Source organism: Echeneis naucrates, chromosome 1 (genome assembly GCF_900963305.1).
Source record: "Echeneis naucrates chromosome 1, fEcheNa1.1, whole genome shotgun sequence".
NCBI classification, from domain to species: Eukaryota; Metazoa; Chordata; class Actinopteri; order Carangiformes; family Echeneidae; genus Echeneis; species Echeneis naucrates.
Window position 1 is genome coordinate 15408537 of NC_042511.1, and position 21312 is coordinate 15429848.

Sequence of the window (21312 nt, forward strand, 5' to 3'; positions counted from 1 at the left end):
TATATATATATGTATATATATATATATATATATATATATATATATATATATATATAAATAAATAAAGGGAAAGGTTTTTTATTTTTTGTTTGACAGCTGTTCAGAAGCCACCATCTAGTCTATGTTTACAACAAAAGCACCCTCATATTGGCATACAATTTAACATTCATTAAAACTGATGATCCATTAAGCATGAACGAATCAGACACTCATGACATGATCATTTCTAACAGTGAACACCAGCGCCTTGGCATTCATTTGTGCAGCAAATTGTGAATTGGTGACATTTGATTTGTTGTTATATTTTAAAGCCTTAGTCCATTCAGCATTTACAAAAGGTAGTCTTGCTGCTGACTGATGCTATATGGAACGAAGACCAAACGAATTAACGATGGATCTGCAGTATATAGCTTTTAACTTGGAACAGTATAATCTGCTTATATGGCACAAGTATTCAGTTGAAATGCAGCTTTTTTTTTTTATATTAAATCACTTAGTATTTTTAATTTTTTTTAAGAATGCATTTTAATGGAACAGACATTTTTGAAATTGTTACAAACCCTCATCTTTTAATGAGACAAGTGAAAAATGTAACAATTTAAATGAACAGGGTGTCGGATGGGCATTTATTACACCCCAGAGGAGGGTCCAGTTGAGGTGGGAGGGGTCACAAAGTTGGCCTGGTTTTTTTTTTTAGATCAGAGACGTGCAAAGCTTGACTGCAGCCAGTCTGCAGTCTCTGATTTCAAGGAACACAGTGAAGCAGAATGGAGGCCGGCACGGACAACAGACAGAGCATTTAAAATCAGAAGAGCAATTTACCTCACATCCGGGAGAAGCCTGCTCGTTTATTTGCCTGGTAGGGTTTTATATTACTTGACTGCAGGTTTGGTGTTGAGAATGTGAAATTCATAGTTCCCCTGTGTGTTCTTGCAACGCGTGTCAGTATGTGCAGAACTAAGCTGAGAAATTTCATTATTGTAAAGCCTGATTTAATATCCACATTTTCCTTTCAGGTTCTGAAAGAATTTTTAGTTAACAGCATACTGTTGCTTTAATTGGACACTTTATTTTTGTGGAAGTTGTGCTATTTATTCAATATCTTCTGCTTCAAACTTAAGATATTAAGTAAAATGTTTTCACCGTTTCCCGTTTCCTCACTAAAGTGAATGTGTTCATTTTTCAGTGTAAAATATCCAGAGTGAAGGATTCTATAACTTCTGATGGAGTTCAAGGAATCCACTACTCCCGTCAACACTGAGGGCTCGAGTCCTGTCCTGGATGGATCCAGTCTTCTCTCCCCCATACAGAGTCTTCCCTTGCCTGTCTCCAATGCTGACTCAGCTCCACCTGTACAGCTCACCAAGTCTCCATCCTCCACAGAAACAATGACAGAACCCAGAAAAGCCCCCCCTTCCTCTACACAATCAGCTCACACTAAATCTAAAGCAAAGGACCGCCCTCCTTTAGATCAAGCAAAGCCCTTATCTACTGCTGTGTCGTCCAAGACTGCTGTCACTAAACCTTCCTCCGCTGCTCCTAACAAAACACCACCAACTTCTAACTGCTCTGCCCCTGAAACCTGCAATACGCCTGTCAGCATGCCCTGTAACACTCCAACAGATTCTCCTTCCTTGACTGCTCTTAAAACTCCTTCCATCCCCTCCAAGAAACGCACTTTTGCCTCAGTGGCCAAGCAGGTGATAATACAGGAAAGACTTAGAAAAGCAGAGGAAGAGGAGACCCAAGATGAAGATGGTAAGAATTCCTTCATTTTAACTTTGGGATAAAATTGCACATTGTGAATTTTAATGACTGTGAGAACTGAGGTTGTAGATCACAGGGCCATTACTGAGCTGAGGTGATAAGTCTGGCACTATTATTTGAAATGTCTCTCCATGCGCAGCGGGGTTAGAGTAATCCTGCGCCCAGATGGAAATTCCTCTGGGCCACAATGGAGATTTACTTCAATCACCTATTTTGTTGTCTCATACAATTTCATAACACGACATAACATCGCTAAAATAAATACGTCAAACAGCAACTTAAGATGTGCAGATGACCAGCAGAGAGAAATGAACACGCAGCCAGATTTTTCGACAAATGTGTGTGTACATGTCACAGATAACTGCAAGTGGCCCAGCAACGCTTTGTTTCAAAGAAAAACTGGCTTTGACAAAACTGATAGGAGTTCCAATAAGACACATAAATTCACTTTAAATAACAGTCCTATGGTGCAGTGGTCTTAAAATAATAACGGGTAGTAGATAATGTTTAGAAGAAAAAAAAAAAACACCACAGGGGAAATCTTAGTCAGTGGATTCCTGCTACTCACAAACTCACTGCCAAATGTCTTTTTACATTTCAACACAGCTATAATTAGTGCTGTACTCAGTCCAGGACCTACCGGTTGGCCGCCATAATGCGCCCGTCTGTGTCAATAAAACTTAGAAACCGCGTCGACACAGACGCCATCTTGGTTTCCTCCACCGGTGCCCGCTGAGCTCGTCCCCCCCTCCAGCAGCCGTGTCCTCACTCAGGCTGGCTTCCCGCGCTGAACCCGGCCTGCCTTTCAAACGTCACCTCACCTGCCAGTCCACCTGCAGCTCTACGTCGTGGCCGCTGATTGGCTCTTCCGTTTTTGTTTTTGTTTTTTACAGAGCGTGGATTGGCTGTTCCAGTTGTCTGTCTAAGTAAACACTCGGGTTTAACTGTCCGTGCACTAAACCCCGACCCCACCCCCTGAGTGTATGTAGGAAGAGAAGAGAAAAGCAAAATTATACAAGAAATGCAACTAACTGGATGAACGCCCATAAAAAAGTAAACATCAAATCTGTAGTAATCATTTTTTTTTTCATTCATCATCAACCGATCCAAGTTCATTCTTTTTTTTTTTGTTTGACACAAAAGTAGATCCCAACAACAGCTGTTAGGACGAAATAGCAAATGTGCCTACAGTAACTGAATAGAGCCTAAAAATGAATTGAAATGCTATCACAATATAGCCAAGTGCAATATTCAAATGACAGGAGCTGCCATTTTTGTTAAAATAATAATTTGCTTCAGTATCACATGAAACATGAAGCATTGTGATGCCAAAGAAATTCCGTCCAACAAATCAGATGCAGACGAAGTCTGTAATATATAGATAGTAGTATCGCATCAATACTTGTATGTTGTACAGTGAAAATTAAAATGCAAATATGACCAATTATTTTTCTTTTTGATACTATTCCCTTTTATTACTAAACTACTTGAAGGTATACTTTCTACAGCATCTGTGGAGAAAGTGATACTCATACTGTGACTATATAAATCATATTTGTTTCACTGTGGATGAAAGACTGTGACATTTGAAATAGGGTTACAGACCCCTTCTGCATAAGGCCAACGAGGACACAGTAACTATTGCAAAACTTGTCACAAGATATCTGCCCAGGCAGATAGATACAGACATGTTTAAAGTGAACACATAAAGCAGATCAACACTTCTTTATGTTGTGTTGTTACAATATATATTATGAGTGGGTTTGCTTCATTGCTGGCTGTATACACGCAATGTCAATGAATGAATATGACTTTGCAAGTTCAGTAATGAGGGCTTTATGTAATCCAATGAGTCACGTTTGATTAACTGAGATTGATGTACAATTTTAATGCATTCTCTCACTGTTCCTCTACTGTTTTTCAGATGAAGAGCTGGAGGAGGATTTGTCAGTGGTAGAGATGGAGGAGAAGGCCAAAGCCGGTGATGCCAGAGCTCAGATCAAGGTGAATAAATGCAGACTGACATTGTTTCAGTACTGCTTACTTCACTTCGTCTGGTTAAGAGCGAGTGTCTATTTTTAACCACTGAGACCAGAGTATCATACACAAGATACTCTCACACACACATCATTATCAAATCTATTAAAGTGCACAGCATGCTCTAAATTTGTGCAAATAATGATGAAATATTCACATTCCATTTAGTCACATTGTCTTTACAATGCAATGCATTGTCCTGTATTGGCATACGAAAAGTTTGAGACAAGACTATACATTTAAAATCTGAAATAAACTCTAAATAAGTATGTAGTTATTCTTATGTGCTGCAAGAGGGAACATCTCCAAACACATGACCTCATATCCACAGTAGTAGGTATGGACTCTTTAATGGTGTCTCATATATCTCAATAGACATTCTGTGCAAATGTTACTCTGTCACGATAATTTTCTTATCGTATATTTTTTTTCTGTCATTATCATAGACCGTTTAAAAACAAAAGACTGCTAATGAAAAGATTAATGACCCCATATGTTTATAACATTCAGCAGAGACAGACAGGAATACTTCAGAGGTAAACACATTCTCACACAGACACACTTCATGCTAACTGTGAGAAGCAATTTCAGGAAGAATGATGTGACAGTTAAGATTAGAAAACAGTCACTTGATATGCCGTGTGGGTCTTTGGGAAAACACTGTAGTTAACTACTGACAGAAGTGCCGCCACTCACAGGGGACAAAGAATTATGGGTTCTATCAGCAAATGCCCTCAGTTGAATATGTGACCTATTTTGATCAAAACCTCATAGAAACTGTATGTTCTGTCCATTGTCCATAGTATCGGGGTCATTGGTGCTGGAAATTGAAATTGATGATGAAAGATTTTTTAAAAAAATAGGACATTACCAGTTCTCACAAATCAGGAACCATATCAGCTTATGGCTTGAGATGATAGTCATTATTTAGTTGACTTACTTAGCTCTTGTGCTTTACTGTTGTGCTGTTAGCACTTATTATTGATAATATGCATTTCTTTTGGAAAATGTTGGATCTGAGGCCCACTCGGAGCTGGATATCTTGTCACATTGTAGTGTCAGGTTCAATAATTAAAAGTTGGACTAAGCCCACGGAAGCTGGATGAATCTATTTCCCATCTCTTCTGTGTTTCAGCTGGGTCAGCACTACTTGATTCTTGCTGGAGAGGAGGACGCAGAGTTGAACAATGTCCTGGCTGTTCATTGGCTGATTAAAGCAGCTAAACAGGGAAGGAAACATGCAGCTAAATTACTGCAGCGCTGTTGGGTCTTAAAGAAAGGTATACAGTAAGGGCACATCTATATCCGCGTTTGTGTGTTTGTGGTCTCTTAAATGTTTGATTTTTTTTTTTTTTCCTTCTCTTCTGTCATTCTTTACCAGGAATTACTCCTGAAAATGAAGAAGAAGTGCGCAAGTTGTCCACAGAGAGTAAGTTTGAGCTGGCAGTACGCAAGGCAGCCATGATGATGTACTTTAAACTCAACCCAGAGAGGAAAGACAAGGTGGCCGTGACTGAGATGCTTGGAAATGTCAGCCAGGTCAATGCAGTGCTGGGTAGGATGCACACCCACAACCATCAACGCCATATCTACATTGTTACATTAATCCTGCTTGGTCTACTATGGACTGCCCAGAATGCTGTAACATGTTGTTATATGATATCTGACATTGCTGGTAAATATATCTTATATTCTTTTTTATGATGTCAGTCTTTGCAGCTGTCATGGTGAAGAATATCACATTTCATGCAGGCATGCAGTGCAGTGTTTGGAGCTCAATGCTGCTGTTGTCATTTATCACCAATAGGTGGCACTACAAGCAGGATCCCTGGCCCAACTACAAGCCAGACCCACAAAGTGTTGCAAAACATTGTCAGCAATGAGGGTATGTATCCAGACAGGGAGAGAGAGAGAGAGAATATATTAAATAATCTTATATAATCTCTTGTACTGTGTCCTCTCAGCCGAACAATTGGTGGATCTTGATGAATTTGTTGAAATGACAAAACAGTACGCACAAGGTATCGTCCCCTCTGCAAAACCGAATGGCAGCCAAGTCACCCCCAAGAGGGAAAATGTCACAACTCAGAGCAGTGATCAGGAGGTAAAGGACAAAGCAGCAAATACACAAAATTTGTGGCTCTTTTGATTAAAGATATTAAGATTATTGTGTGTGTGTGTGTGTGTGTGTGTGTGTGTGTGTTTGCGTACAAGACTGGGTTGGTCTCATCAGGGTGCAAGAAGTCCTACAAAAGTTCTTGGAGTTTCGGCCGGACTGGGATGATTTTGGGCACAAAGCAAAGAGCCATAGACATGAAATCACGCTTAATGGTACTCCACTCATTAATCATTTTGCAATTGATTCTGTTCTTCTTTGTTATTTGAAACACGTGAGTAATATCTTGCTGTGGAAGTGTCTCCTCCTGTTAGACCATTCAGTTCTTCAGTTTCACGAATGCCCTTCCTGATTTTTATTGGTTCATCTCCCCAGCCTGTCTTCATATCTGTCCCGCCCCACTTCAGATGCTGGAGTACCCGCTGCATGCTGCTGTGGATATGAAGGAGCACCTGGTGGACTGGGCCTCGCGGGCTGGCGTCCAGTGGCTGAGCACAGTCATCCCCACGCAACACGTCAACGCCCTTATCTTCTTCTTCATCATCAGCAATCTAACAGTCGACTTGTTTGCTTTTGTCATCCCTCTGCTTGTGTTCTACCTGTCCTTCATCTCCATGATCATCTGCACACTGCGTGTTTTTCAGAGCAGCAAGGTGGGGAAAATGGGCAATTCTCAATTTTTCTCAACACTGACACCAAATTTTGCGTGGCGTCCCATTGTTTTCCAAAACGAAAAAGCGCGCCGTTATGCTTCTGTGCTCTGTCAAGATGCTGATGAAAACCCATTTCATTTCTTATGTTATCTTACATGAAATCTCACCTGGTTGAACATTTTATTGAGAGGAAAGTGGGCTCCTTTAATGGGGACATTTATTCATAGATACGAAACAATCCACAAGCTGTATTCAGCTATTCACATCTTTGATTCCATTCCGCTTTTTTCCAGACCTGGGAGAATTTCAGAGCGCTGGCATCTTTGCTGACACGTTTTGAACCTGGGCTGGATGTGGAGCAGGCAGAGACCAACTTCGGCTGGAACAACCTGGAGCCGTACCTCTATTTTATCCTCTCTGTCTTCTTTGTCATTTTCTCCTTTCCTGTAGCCGACAAAGGCTGGATTCCCTGTTCGGAGCTCTCTACTGTGGCCATTTTCTTTACTGCTGTCAGCTACAAGAGCCTCAGCGTCACTGCTGCAATGTATGCACGCCGAGCCATGGCCATAGAGGTCAGACGGCCCATAAGACTGATTGTAATATGTCAAAATCATCACAATCACAATTCTGCACTTATTACAATGACTACAGTCCAACAAAGCAATAATTTACTCACCAGTTTGACTCGCCCTTTGAAAGGAATGAAATATTTATCATATGCCCCGATTTTTTTTTACTTCTTACCTTAAATGATCCATGCCTGACACAGCATAACTACAGGGGGATTAAATAACTTGACGTTAAGTACTTTCCCGTATTTCGATAGCATACTGAAGAGAAATTACATCTGTGGAAAACAGAAAAGCAGCATGAAGGCCAAAATGCTTGCCAAGAAGTGAATATACAGTATACCCTCTGGATCTTTATTTGTTGGGCTGAAACATGCAGATGTTTGCGACACTTCCCTCACGGCTCGGTAAAAAAGTTTATGCGTTTTTCTCTCAAATCCAGGTAGCATCATCTCTTTGTTGCCTGACCCAGTTACTGCCAGAGAACATGACAGCGATTCGTTTTCTAGGACACACTTTCACGACGCTGCCGCTGGGGAAGTCAGTAGTGCTGAAGCTCAGTCTCCCCTGCCTACTATATGTTTACCTGTTTTACCTCTTCTTCAGGTGAGAGCAATCTTTCCGCATGCAGGGTGTGATTTGACAGGTTTATCCTTTTGGTGTTTATGTTGTGTTTAAGATTCTGTTTTCGTTTTGTTTTATCCTCAGCATGGCAAGGATGCGTGGCTTCCGGGGTACTTACTGCTTCCTGGTTCCGTACCTAGTCTGCTTTATGTGGTGTGAGTTCTCTGTTGTTCTCCTCCAAAATTCCTCTGCTGTGGGTCTAATCCGGACCTGCGTGGCCTACTTTCTCTTCCTGTTCGCTCTGCCTGTTCTGGCATTTGGCTTGGCAGCCATGCTTTTGATCCAACTCTTCAAGTGGTTCCTTGAGCTGGAACTGACAAAGGTGATCGTGACCTTGGTGGTGTGTGCCATCCCCGTCACTCTGCGGCTCTGGACGCGGTTCAGCATGTCTATTCTGGACGTCTTCCGCTTGTTGACTCACCGTGGCCCAGTCAAACTCATCCTGCTCTGTATCTGCATGGTGCTGTTCTTCTTCTCTGTCTATGTGTACCATGCAGAGGGGGAGAAGGTGTACAACTCCACGCTGACGTGGAGCCAGTACAGCCAGGCATGTGGGCCCCCTGCCTGGGAAACCAAAGGCATGGCCCAGACGCAGATCTTTTGTAGCCACCTTCATGGACACAGGGTGACTTGGGCTGGACGTTTCAGGCACATCCGTGTGGCTGAGACAGAGAATGGGGCTCAGTCGGTCATTAACATGCTGCCTGTGTTCATGGGAGAATGGCTGCGCTGCCTCTACGGAGAAACATATCCCAAATGTGAGCCAACGAACGCAACAGCCACGAACCCAACAGCTGCACATTTGGCAAGCAACTCTGCTTCAGCCCCCACTTTACTCTCCACACTGCTCCGAAAGCAAGAAGAGGAGGAGTTGTGTCAGCTCAAGGCTCTTGCGAAATACACCTGCCACGTCAAGCGTTTTGACAGCTACCGATTTGAGGTGACAGTAGGGATGATCCGAGATGTAGGTGCAGAGGACCCAGCTAGGGATATAATCTTATTGGCCAGCCATGAGTTCAAAGAGATGCTGTTTAATCTGAGCCCAGGCAATATCGTGGAGTTCAGCACTAAGCTGGAAGGCCGCCTCGGAGCTAGAGCTCCGGCCTTCGAGTTGAAAGCTATCCACTGTGTGGACTGTCGGGACTCACTGTTGACCGGGAGCCGGCACGTGAAGATCGAGAGAAACTGGAGACGCACAACAATGAGAGCCCTGAAGTTTGCATTTGATTTTTTCTTCTCGCCTTTCTTGTCTGCAAAAATAACCGCCTGAGACGGAAGGCAGACTCGTGGTGACGCTGAAGCTGTTATTACTGGCTTGGACCTGAATCTTCTTGTGATTTGACAATAAAGTTACGAATGTAACTTAAAGTATTGTTTACACATTCATCTCACAGCGTTCATGTTCATATGTGTTCGTGCTCATTCTGAAAGGGCAAATATTCAAGGGAATGATTTTACAGTTTGGTTGTTGCTGCTACTGCATGAGTTTCAAAAGATTTTGCTGTCAGTTCAAGAAGGAAAATCTTTCACATTTTCACCTCTCAGCTTAGTTTTCAAGCGTTTACGGGAACGGTCAAGCTTTCAAAGATCATTTTTCATTTTCCAGGTCTGTTAGAATCAACTGGTTAAACTTTGATGGTGTTAATATAGATGACGTGCAAATACACCGACTTCCCAGAGCTAATCTGCATTTTTTTTTTTTTTTTTTTTAAACATAAGGTAGTGGCATTTTAAATAGAGTGAAATTGATTTTCCATTAAGAAATGTTGCTTCTGGTTTTATATTAAATGATTTCCTACATGTTTAGTAAATATGTTTGCAATACATTTGTGTGTGTATGCATTAGCATAGATTCGTATGGACATTTACTGGTTTATTTATAGGTCCCAGACTATACTGATTGCATGCAGAACTGCCTTTCATGCTTTGTAGTCTTAAAAAGTTCTGATCTTAATGTTACTTTTGAATATTGATCAGATTTTCCTGTGCCTTAAACAATGTTGTATGTAAATTATATACATTAATGATGACAATTTATAATATTTATAAAATATTGTATTTAATTATTATAGATTTTGAAAAACGGCATGAAATTCTTATTTTGTATCTTTGCGCAAAGGCTGTTTACGGTAAACCAGTGAACCTGTGAAAGGATATATTGTTTGCTCTATATTTATACACCAAAATGCCACATCATAGATGCCATGGCTAAATATGGGTCTTACTATTTATGCTGCTGAACAAATTGTGCAGAGGTTTATTTTAACTGAGTGAGGGTGACTAATGTGTAGTTAAATTATACTCACATTAGTAGGTTTTTATTTTTGATGGTATGTTTTGCTGTCGAAATGCCAATAAAACTGGCTGTGTTCCTAAAAGAAAATAGAGTGGGGATGTTCAAAATGATCCTGTCAGGATAATTTTGTCACAGTGATGATCACAAAATGTATTTATAATATTTCCTTTCAGCTGCTATTCAGTTACTTCTTATTAGGTAATATTATTGTTCATATCTGATTATTTGAAAAAAGAACTGCAACAAAGAGTAAGTTTTTTTTTTTTTATGTGTGGTTCTCACAGAACAGAAACACCTTTCTGAGCAACAGTCACCATGTAACTCTTACATGCCAGCACTATAAACGTCTGACAGCATCTGTGAATAACATTAATTGAGCTTGAGCCTGTAAACTGTGTATCAGAGTGGTTTTTTTTTATCCAGCAAGGTTTCGGGGTGTGCAGTTCATATTAATTAAAGTGCATGACTGTGAAACCAAATCTGTCATGGATGGTTATATTCAGATTCATAATCTCTTATGGGCTGATGTTTCGTACAGGGGCTTAAAAGAGGAGAGCCATGGAGTCAGAGTAGCTAGCAATCTGGACACAAGCATGGGAATGACCAGCCCCCTGCTGGGCCAGCTGGAGGAGGATGTGCAATGTCCAAAGACCCGAAACCCCTGATGAGTATGGGAACATCACCGACGATGTGTCCAGACGTGTGTTTATAGCATAGTGTGGGGGCCGCACCAAGCGCTGTGTCACCCAGTGTTAGTATTTCTTTGAAGCACCATTAACATGCAAACATTGCAAGTAATGACAGCACACACCTTATTGCTTGGGCAGTTTCTTTGCTAATTTGACTGAGTGGTCTTTGCTTTAAATTGTGTTTTACCTTTTTTTTTCTCCTGTTTTATGGATCAGGCAAGTCCTCTCCTGGCCAAAGGAAGCAGTGCCAGTAAAGATGGCCTTTTATACTCCAGCAGGCAGGAAGTGGAAGAGACCAATTGGGTGTGCCAGAGGGGGTGGGTGAGTCTGCCTGCTGGGATCTAGTTAATGTAATTATTTTTGTGATTTGCTGTTTTTTTTTTTTTTCCTTTGTTGGTTTAACAATTAGTTTGATTGTGAATAGTTTCTTGATTTATATCTTTGTTGGTATTAAGGTTAATTTAGGATTTAGAGTTAATTGTTTATCCCTGCCACCTTTGTGTGTCTGCGCAGGCTCGCCTTTGTGGAGATATAAACCCCCCTTTGTGTCATTAGGCAGGTCTGTTAGTTTGAGTTAGTATAAGCTGCTGTTTATTTTGTTTACCGCATTTTAAGTTAAAGGGCCCAGTTCTGGGAGTTCTTTTCCTTTTTTTGGGGGGGGGGGTTTTGGAAGTTACATTTGTTAGAAGCTGAAATTATTTTGTAAATAAATTACTCATTTTTGCTTTACTCACCTGGCGTTCTTGAATCTTACTGCTTGGCCCCTGACACATAGCAATGAGGGGGGAAAAAAAAAAAAGGTATTAAATTCAGACACAGACATAAAGGGATCCAACACAAGTCAGATTTTAGAGTTATTTTATTAATGCACATTCCTTTCATTCATCTCATTGAAGTTATGCTTTTTGTATTGGTAGATTTCTCTTTTTTAAAGTATGGTAGATATACACGCTAGTAGCATTGAGTAATGGCAACATGCGGCTGCTGCTGTGCTCATAAACACACATCCTCTCACTGCCTGTATGTGGTGTGATGGTTATGTGATTATTACTGATTTGTTCTAAACTAAAGCTCAGCATTGGAGGACTGAATCCTACAACTTATTTAATGCTTTAGGTGGTCTGACACTATGTAAACCATTTTCTTGTGAGTCATAGATTCTGTTGTGTTTTGTATATTTTGTTAAATCAGTCAGTGCGACATTGTGTCTGCATTCAACAACACCAATGGATAGTGAAGACCAGAACATAGTCTGGATGCCCGAAGCGGACTCCCTAGCTTCGCCCACAGGCTGCGATGTAAACATGTGAGAACAGCGACTTTGAAACCAAAAAGAGTCGAACTGTGAAAACAAAGCAGAACAGACATTTTCAGCTTTTCTTGGGGTTTCAAGGTTAATGGAACTGTTGTTACTCCATCAGAAAATAATTGGCAGGTGCAAAGGGCCTCTGAGTTCTCCACATCCTCTTTTACTCAAACTTTTACTCAACTTGCAGCAGGAGCCTCCACGTTGACACTACGTACAATAATCCCATCGGGGCCAAGGGCACTTGAAAACAAAGCACTTCACTGTAAAATGATCAAATCTTAACTAGTTCACATAATTCAGTCCAAAAGAGACATCAGTTCACCGTACTGCTGTACATCCTGGCCGTTCAGTGTCGCGGCCTAGAGTAGAATGTGGCACTGTGAGGTATAATAGTATAACGACAATATGAACCTGGGATATGATGATGATAATTCACACAACATTATTGTTTCAGTGTTAAAGACTTGACAGCAATGTACATAATGAGCTGCAGCACAGATGAAAACCTCTGGCCTTCAAACACACAAGACACAAATCCATCCATTGTGTGTGTCATTGGCTGAATGGGTGGCCTCCTTCATGAACAATGTGCTTAGATTTCAACATCTTAATTGTAAGGTCCCTCGCTGACATGTGCTTATGCATTAGCATAACATTTCATTTTAATCTATTTAAATCTCATTTACCTGCCAATCAGCTTCCATTTGAGCATGTGTGAGAAGGCTCAGCACTAACATGCTGTTTCCCTCATTTGAAATAATTTGTTATTTATGTATGTAGACTTCAGATAAGGAAAGAGAGGCCTTGATGCAGCAATTTTAAACCCAGCACAGGCTGAATATGCACAGACGTGCACAACTGCCTAACTCCCTTCAGCCAGCAATAGCTATGTATGTATGTACTGCTACAAGCAAAAGCACCGTCCAGTCTTTCCCTGGAGTAACACGATACGATCAACCTTTCTATATATGGAATCTCCAGAGTATGAGACGAATTGCATCTGTTAGCTCTCTGGGACAAAAGACTGGTACCGCTTCAAAAAAGAAAGAAAGAAAGAAAGAAGAAGAAGGACAAAAACAGAAACAACGCAGAACATTTACAGCTAACAGTAAAATAAGTGCATCCATTTACGGAACCTGTAGAAGAGTGTGTGTTTTAAAGCAGGAATACTGTTGCACTGCGTTATTGTTAGCGTTGTTATTGCAATGTGAATGTGGCAAAGATTATGGGTCGGTTATGCGTGCAATCTCCAAGAGCACTGCTCTAAAGGAGAGGTTCAAGCTGCTGCTGTCATTTGGTAGGAAAAAAAAAAAAAAAGAAAGAAAGAAAGAAACTGGTTCAGGATGTTGCTGTGATGAGCTGTACAATAACATCACTTCTAATCTTCCAGAGTGAAAAATGCTTAGATTTAGTTGCACTATCTGGCAAAATTACTTGAAATTTACAGTCAAGACGATCGCAGGACGGATTCCCTCTTCTTTGTTACCAACGCTGCATCTTCCATTTTGTGCCAAATCGTACCAGAGCACATAGGTGAGGAGTGCAACATTGTGTGGTCAACAGCACTGAGTCATTGAGGATGAAGAGGTGTCCCTGCACCTCTTTTACACAAACATCTTCAAAAAGTGGTAGGAGTGGGATCAAAAACATATCCTGATGGGTACAGAAGACAGCAGTTCATCTATGTGTTGAAAAAAAGGATTGCACACCTTTTTTTGGGAATCCAGTAAATCAGCGGTCTTGTCATTTTATCATGAATCTTTTATCAACACAAACAGATGTTGCATCTCAGTATGTGGTGAGATAGCTTGGCTTCGACTTGGACTGATCTTCTCACAAACTTTGTCCATTCTTCATGTCTTCTCCAACACATCCAGATAAACTGAAGTCGCTGTTTTTGTTACAAATTCAGTGAAAGCACTGTGACTGCTGCTGTCTATATTTCCCTCCCTGTCACTGCGCCTGCGTCTCAGGGTTTACACGGTCCTGGAAGATATACAGGTTGTTGGTGGCTGCTATGGCAATGATATTCTCAGATGGGTGCCAAGCCATGTGCAGGATTTTCTTCGTGAAGTCCAGGCTATCAACACCGACATCTCCACGGCGACGCTTGCCACCGGTATAGACGCGGCGAGTCCGCAGCACTGCCCGTGGCTTGCTGCTTTCCCGCCACGCCTCCAAGGTTACACCACGGCCCGTCTCCCTGTCAAACATCCGGAAGAAGCTGTTGTACGCCCCTGTCATGATCACACTGAGGAGAGGAGAGGAGAGGGTAAACAAAATGAAGGTACCAAGATTGATTTGATGTCTACAAAGCTTGTCAGTGGGATTGATTTAAATGTTGTGTAGTGGAGGAGGCAGAGCATTTAGAAAATCACTGCGAGCACAAATATGTTGCTCTATCCTCTCCGCCTTTTCAAATCAACTTAATTACATTATCTTTCAGCCAAGTTGTCTCTCACCTGTCTGAGCTGTTCCAAACACACTCAAACTTGTCAAAGATGCAGTCATTTTCATAGAGGGAGCACAGCTTATTCCTCAGGTATTCATGGACCTGGGGAAGATGCAATCAGTTTCAGAGGTACATTCAGATATGTCCATTGCGGCAAAGTATATTTAACTTTAAAATAATGGGTTATTATTAATGAGTCTTTTTTTTTGTTTTTTTTTTTATTGTTATTATTCCTCTTTGTGTCATAACCATTCGACCAAAATCTAAATCTTGTCACTTACATGTTCAAAAGGTCAAAATGGTAATAAATAAAATACAATAAGGAGAAACTTGAATCTGCCTATCATAAAAAATGGACTGAAATTAATTTCATAAATTGACTAACTATGTTTTCATAGATGGCCAAGCAGCATGTGGCGATAAAAGTCAGTTGACATAGACTTAACAGCTGAAGGTAAAGTAAGGCTCATTTAGTTTGGTTAAGACAAATGTGTTGTTTTACCTGATATGTCTCCACCGGGCCCTTGTCCATGTTCAGGTCCCACACCTTGGCCGTGAGATAGTCTCTGGTGAGCAGATAGCGTCCACTGTGGCTGAACTTGACGTCCGACACAGAGGAAATGATCTCTGAGAAGAAAGACCGGCTCCCTGGATCCTCGGGTTCCTCAAACACTGGACATAACCAGCAGTAGAGTTAGTCAAGGTGTCTCATGACTGTTGTTAAAAGGTAGCCATTATCATCAATAGACATATGGCCTCCAGTTTTGCTATCATGATAGTGTAATAGGCAACAAACAAGCTCTTGCCTGCTTGTCCCTTAAGTGCTCAGCGTTGCTTACGTTTGGTATGTTTGTCACAGAGTGCAGAGGCCCTCATGTCACAGAGGCGCAGGGTGCCTTTGCTGCTGCTGTACACAAACAAGTGGCAGTGGTGAGGGTGAAACTCTGCTGCTGTGATCACCTCCGTCAGGTCCTCCATGTTGGCTGGTTTGATGTCCACAATATCTGAGAGGAGAGTCTGTAAAGGAGCAAACATCACAGAGATACGCCACATAGATGCAAATAATCCTGTGACTATTTTTATTTTCATTTTATTAATTAATTAATTAATTTTTTACAGGAGAATTATTTGATTTTCAGTTAGACAAATTCTTCATCATTATCCCAGAAACTGAACCCCAACCAACCCCCAATATTCATGCACCCCTTCATACCCCGCTCCTCTCTGTTCTATTTGTGGTAGTCACGTGTGGTTTAGTAGAAAGTGTACTGCTGAGTGAATTATTTAAACTCTTCCTCCATAGATGCCTCTGTGATTTTCTAGGTCAGCTTCCATTTTAACTGTAAGTCACCAAACGCACTGCATCCAACACGCCACAGCCTGCACTGAATCCATCCTCGGAGGTGCAGGCAAAACCTGGGACAGTTTTTCCAATACATAAAAAAATCGTTAACACTGTTTACAGCCTATGTGTTATATGGTAAACATCTCTGTGTCAACTACCAAAACAATGTATTTAAGTTGTTTGATGAAATACGTGCTGGTTGCAAAAGTGATTTAAAAACAGTCACTGCCGTTACCACGGTCCCCGTGCGCAGGGACAGTTGAACATGTAGAAAACACGCAAAATAAATAAATGAAATATTCCAAATGAAAAAATAATGTTCATTAGTTACATTACTGTGACTGCTGACGTATGATTTGGGCGCTCCCCCAACTGATTTGCCCTGTTTTATTTAATCTGATGCCCCCTCTCTGTCGTCCTCTTTCTGATATTTGGCATGCTCTAAACAAACACGTGCTTCCACTGACTATTAGCATGCAACTGATTATCATTAGCTTAAAATGTGATCTAGTTCATGTGGGCCTAATGCATAAGCTCACTGTATATTGCTTCATTCATCTAACATGCCTTTATTCGATTTTATGAACGAGAACTGTCCTGTACATTTATCTCAGTTACTGACGCTCCTGTTTAATATGACAGAAGAATAAGTCCTGCCAAGATGTTGTCAAGCTGTTGGTAGCGTAAACAAGTTACGCATATTTGGTGATCACGAAATGCAAGAGAAAAAAAAATGAATGACTGATGTTGATGATGTAGGGTTTTTGTTTTTTTTTTTTAATGAATGAATGAGAGAAGGAAGTAGAATGACAAAGCGTTACAACCGTCCATGCATCACCACTCGTGCTTTCACCTCACGAGAACTGTCCCGACTGCCAGCTTAACACATTTTAGTTATCTGTAGTTTTCGGCCGACAAAACAGTAACGCTGATAATACTTGTTTGGATTTTTAGATATTTGATCTCAGAACAGTATCCAAAAAATACAGCTGATAGAAAAGTTGAATTTCTACATAAGAAAAAAAAAAAAAAAAAAAAAAAAAACCTTTGCTGATATCTTTCTCTGGTAGTTTAAAATGTGGCACTTTTTTTTTTTTTTAGCAAGAAGACAAACTGAGCATGTGCACAATAAGTGTGATCACTCTCGCTTGTGTCTGATTGGAGAACCATGTTCAACAACTGTCCCTGCTCTCCCCTAACCCAGCACTCTACTCAAAACATAAATCCAAGCATACTCATGTGCCGTTTACTTTAAAAAATAGATTAGGGAATGCTGGGTATATTTCCACTGGATGTAATATGCAAGAGGTGGAATTGTGTGCGTTTGTTATGTTTGTATGAAATCAACTGCGTTATTTCGTCTAGCTGAACAGTCGTAGTAGTAGAACATGGACAAACATGGGTTTCAAAGATGGGCATTTCTCCAAAGTAACGTTCCATATGCGCGTGCAATAAATGTGAATCTGCCCCAGCAAGTATCACAGCATGCATGTTGGCACATTTGCACATGGTGCCTATCAGCACTATTCAAATTATGGACAGTAATCGGCGCAGTGAATAGGATTCAGCATACCCTTGTTTAAAAAGTATATTTAAATATGAAGATTCACTCAAAGAAAATATAATTTTCCTCTAACCCTAATTTTACTATCCTTTAAGGGGCGTATTAAGAATGAGTCTTTTATTTTGGTAAATATTATTGATTCATTATTACACTGCCAGAAATAGATTTTTGCTTAAATATTAAGCTGATGATCATTTATTCATTCATCTTCTACCGCTTACTGGTTACGAGTCGCGGGGAGTGATGGAGCCAATTAACCCAAACGTGATGTCTTTGGACAGTGGGAGGAAACCCACACAGGCACGGGGAGAACATACAAACTCCACACAGAAAGGCCCCAGGCCGGGAACCGAGCCGGCGACCATCTTATTGCGGGGCAACAGCACTAAACATTATGTCGCTATGCTGCCCTGCCGATAATCAACTTTCTACTCTCATTTCTGGGTATTTCATGACTTTTGAAATGGGAAAATCCTCGTATAGCAACTGAATAAGCAATAAGCAAAACGGATAAATAAGATGAAGGATACTGAAGCTGCGGTCCGTGATGCCCAGGTGCCACATATTGATACGGAGGTCATCAGCAGACAGATACGTCTCACCATCACTGTTGACTGAGATGGAGTTGACATGGTAGGTATGTCCATTGGCGAACACGCGTCTGGGACGGACCTCTACCATGAGATCTGTAGGTTTCAGCACTGGCACCTTAAAAGAGGGAGGTTAAAAGGCAGGAGGGAAGGAGAGCAGGGGTTAGAAACAGAAGGACAGAATTGCAGAACATGGGCGTCAGACAAAGAGCTTGCCGATCGAATGTCAAGCTGATGCATATTTGACTAACTAAGACAAAAGTGTGCAAGTGCAAGTCCGCGTGTGCGTGTGTGTCAGTGTTGGTTTATGTCTGCCGTGTACCTGCAGAGAGGTGATGGTAGAAACGGCCTTGAGCCGTCCCTCCTCATCTTTCAAATTGTATCCCTCTGGTCTCTTGTCTCTCTCACTCACCTTCCACAGTTTAATGGTCTTATCTGTGAAAAGCAGGATGATATTCACACCAAAGGAAGTTGGTTTAGTTTAGAGAAAGGTAACAATAATTGTTACGAACAACTGACATTAATAGCCAACAGAGAAGAGGACTGATAAGGATTTCTCATTTTACTTCTTTTCGACAGCTTTAAAGCAATCCAGACGATCCGTTTTCATACCAGTAGATAAAAACTGTTCGACTATACTTCTGAATATTATGCAAAAAGTTCATGGCAGGAATATAATTGAAACACAGATTGGTGGCTTTAACACTGACAGTATGGTGCTACTATTGTACCGCCAAATGTGAATCCAATGACTGGCCTCATCTTATTTTATCTAACCTGGATGATAAAAGATGACACCAGACATAATGGCGGAAACTGGAAGTGGGTCACGCCGCAGGTTGTGATTCACAAGATGAAAATTCAGGCATATTCGTGATTGAGCTACATCCAAGCCGGGAACTTGAAATGTGGATGAGTCTAGTTCGAATATGTCTCACCATTGGTGGAGAGCAGGAAATGTGCTGCGTTCTGTTGTGGCAGCCATCTGATCTTGTTGATTTTCTCTTCAATTTCTAGACTTTTAAGGTAGTCAAAGTCTGGTTCATGGCTCTGGAACGTGCTGTAGACATTGTACTCCCCAGAGTCCCCTGTCTCCCCCGGCTCGTCTGACTCCCCTTTGGACTGTCAAGAGTGGAGAATAGAAAGAAAAACAACAAAGTTCAGAATGGAAATTTCTATTAGTAAAGATATCATACAAAGACTGAGCATTTAGGATGATGTTTGGGCACAGACAGTATCAAATTCATGCCGACTCCGGATGTTGTGCCGCTCATAGAGATGGGTGATTATTAAAAGTCTAACTAGTAAAACTGACCTCAGTCTCTCTCTGAAAGATGACCACTCGGCCACCTTTGTCGCCCGTGGCCAGCAGGTCCCCTGTCTGGTTAAACTCAACCGTGGAGATGACATCAGCTGGCGGCAAGAGAGGAAAGTAAGAGGCAATTAAGCAGGATAATGATGAGGATAAAATAGGTATAGTGAGAGAGAGAGAGAGAGAGAGACAGAGAGAGAGAAAGACAGAGATGACAGAAGAGGAAGAATATTAAATAGGCTGAGAGAAAATGAAGACCAGGGAGAATTACGTGACAGTAACAAATGTGGAGGGGTACAAATACTGGATCATAACAAGGATTTTTGTACTGGCATTATTCTTACAACCAGCTCCAGAGACTCCAACCCATAACCCACTATTTACACCGGAAAATACGAACATTTAAAACAACACCAACAACAAGTGTCTGTCACCGAGTGATCCAGTTATGGACGCCATCGCCTATTCCCCTTGTCCAGCAGAGCAGGGATGGTACCTCAATGAGGCTGAAATGAATCTGTTCAGTCATACGTTATCTGACACCATGACACATCGTCTGTTCTACCTTCAGTGACGTAGTCCCGCAGGAAGGTGTGGTTGATTTTGGGGCTCTCAGCGTCCTCGCCCATCTGAAGCTGAAGGAGGGTGACCCGCCAGCGTGCCCGTCCTGAGGGGAAGGGTCCAATCCGTGCTCTCTCTCCCCACCCAGGCTCCGCCCATGCTGCTAGGGCCTAACGGAGCGGCCTGGAAAAGGGCATTCTGGGAAACCAGCCAGCCGGAGAAGAGAAGAGGTGTGAAGAGGTGATGGAGCGGTAGATGGGAGGAGAAATAGCAGTTTGGGAGAAAGGAAAAGGAGCGAGAGGGAAAAACGAAGTAGGATATGAAATAAGAAATTGATGAGGTAGAAGATACGAGACAGGGGGAGGAGGATGGAGTGGCTGGTGATGAAGATGGGTGAGGAACGGACAAGAGAAAGCTGTCATTAGGCGGGTTCACAATGCGTGCACACAGCATGCCAGACAGTGTGACCTTTATTAGACATTCAACACACTCATTATGAAAGACGCACATGGGCAACCGCACAAGGCCTTGTGTACGCTGAAGCAAATTCCAGAGCGGTGGAGTGGCGGAAAGACAACAAACACCTCCAGGAGATACACACAGATTACATAAATCCATGCCTATGAAGACGGGACAAGCACAGGATGCCAGTACAAGAGTATCCACTGCAACATTCACTCTGCGTAGCTCGGCAGAGATACAAAATGCTCCCAGGGTGTGGTAGTCCTGTCTGCCTACTTTCCAGATTCCTGCTCTCTCTTTCACTCACTCACTCACACACACACACACACACACACACCCCAAATAGTCCTTGAGAGAGACCAGAGGAAAATGGGATGTCTTGCCTGTGCTGCTGGAGGGAGGAAGATAGGCCTCAGCATACCTACCGGTGAGCCTGCTGCTGCTGCTGCTGCTGCTCTCCTCTCTGCTGTGTGTGCGTCCTCTGCTGCAGTGAGCTCAAGCAGCCGGACGCTTCTGATGGCGGGAGAGGACCAGGAGAGATGGGGGAAGAGAGGGGAGAGAGAGCGAGAGAGCGAGAGAGAGAGAGAGAAGGAGGGAGGAGAGGTGAAGGAGGAGAGAGAAGAGAAAACGACAGAGGGGTGATGAGGAGGATGGAGGTCCGCTGGCTGCTGATGCTGTGGAACTGATTCCGTGCAGCATCCAGTGTGTCATGGCAGCCTCCTCCTGGAGCAGCCAATCACAGCCGAGCTGTCAGTGGTGGCCCCGCCCACTGCAGGTGACTGGCAGTGAGAGACCAGCAGGGGGAGCGGTTAAACCGTAACTGGTAAAGAGAGTTAAACACTGACAAGTGAGTTTCACAGTCAAATAGTGTGTGTGTGCGTGTGTGTGTGTGCGTGCGTTTTCTAAATCAGAAAACTCAATTACACAACCGAATTACACCCCAATTTCCTGACTGATTTGCGGTTA

At 42.0% G+C, this 21312-nt stretch overlaps 2 protein-coding genes across 2 annotated transcripts; one reads left to right on the top strand and one right to left on the bottom strand.

The window, feature by feature from the left end:
* The first annotated feature begins 762 nt into the window (after window positions 1-762).
* Window positions 763-9208, top strand: wfs1a (Wolfram syndrome 1a (wolframin)). The gene is made up of 12 exons (XM_029497298.1): window positions 763-859; window positions 1187-1758; window positions 3698-3771; window positions 4940-5084; window positions 5186-5359; window positions 5612-5689; window positions 5769-5908; window positions 6103-6135; window positions 6328-6573; window positions 6867-7145; window positions 7585-7748; window positions 7851-9208. Exons 2-12 carry the CDS (start codon window positions 1224-1226, stop codon window positions 9034-9036), a joined length of 3054 nt encoding a protein of 1017 aa, XP_029353158.1. The 5' UTR covers window positions 763-859; window positions 1187-1223; the 3' UTR covers window positions 9037-9208.
* Window positions 9209-13531: 4323 nt separating this feature from the next.
* Window positions 13532-21258, bottom strand: ppp2r2ca (protein phosphatase 2, regulatory subunit B, gamma a). The gene is made up of 10 exons (XM_029498837.1): window positions 20772-21258; window positions 19889-20261; window positions 19327-19424; window positions 18950-19133; window positions 18334-18446; window positions 17952-18129; window positions 15352-15516; window positions 15015-15184; window positions 14523-14614; window positions 13532-14311 (listed from the first exon to the last, which is right to left on the bottom strand). The coding sequence occupies exons 2-10, from the start codon at window positions 19950-19952 to the stop codon at window positions 14014-14016; spliced, it is 1362 nt and encodes a 453-aa protein (XP_029354697.1). The 5' UTR covers window positions 19953-20261; window positions 20772-21258; the 3' UTR covers window positions 13532-14013.
* Between the last annotated feature and the right edge of the window lie 54 nt (window positions 21259-21312).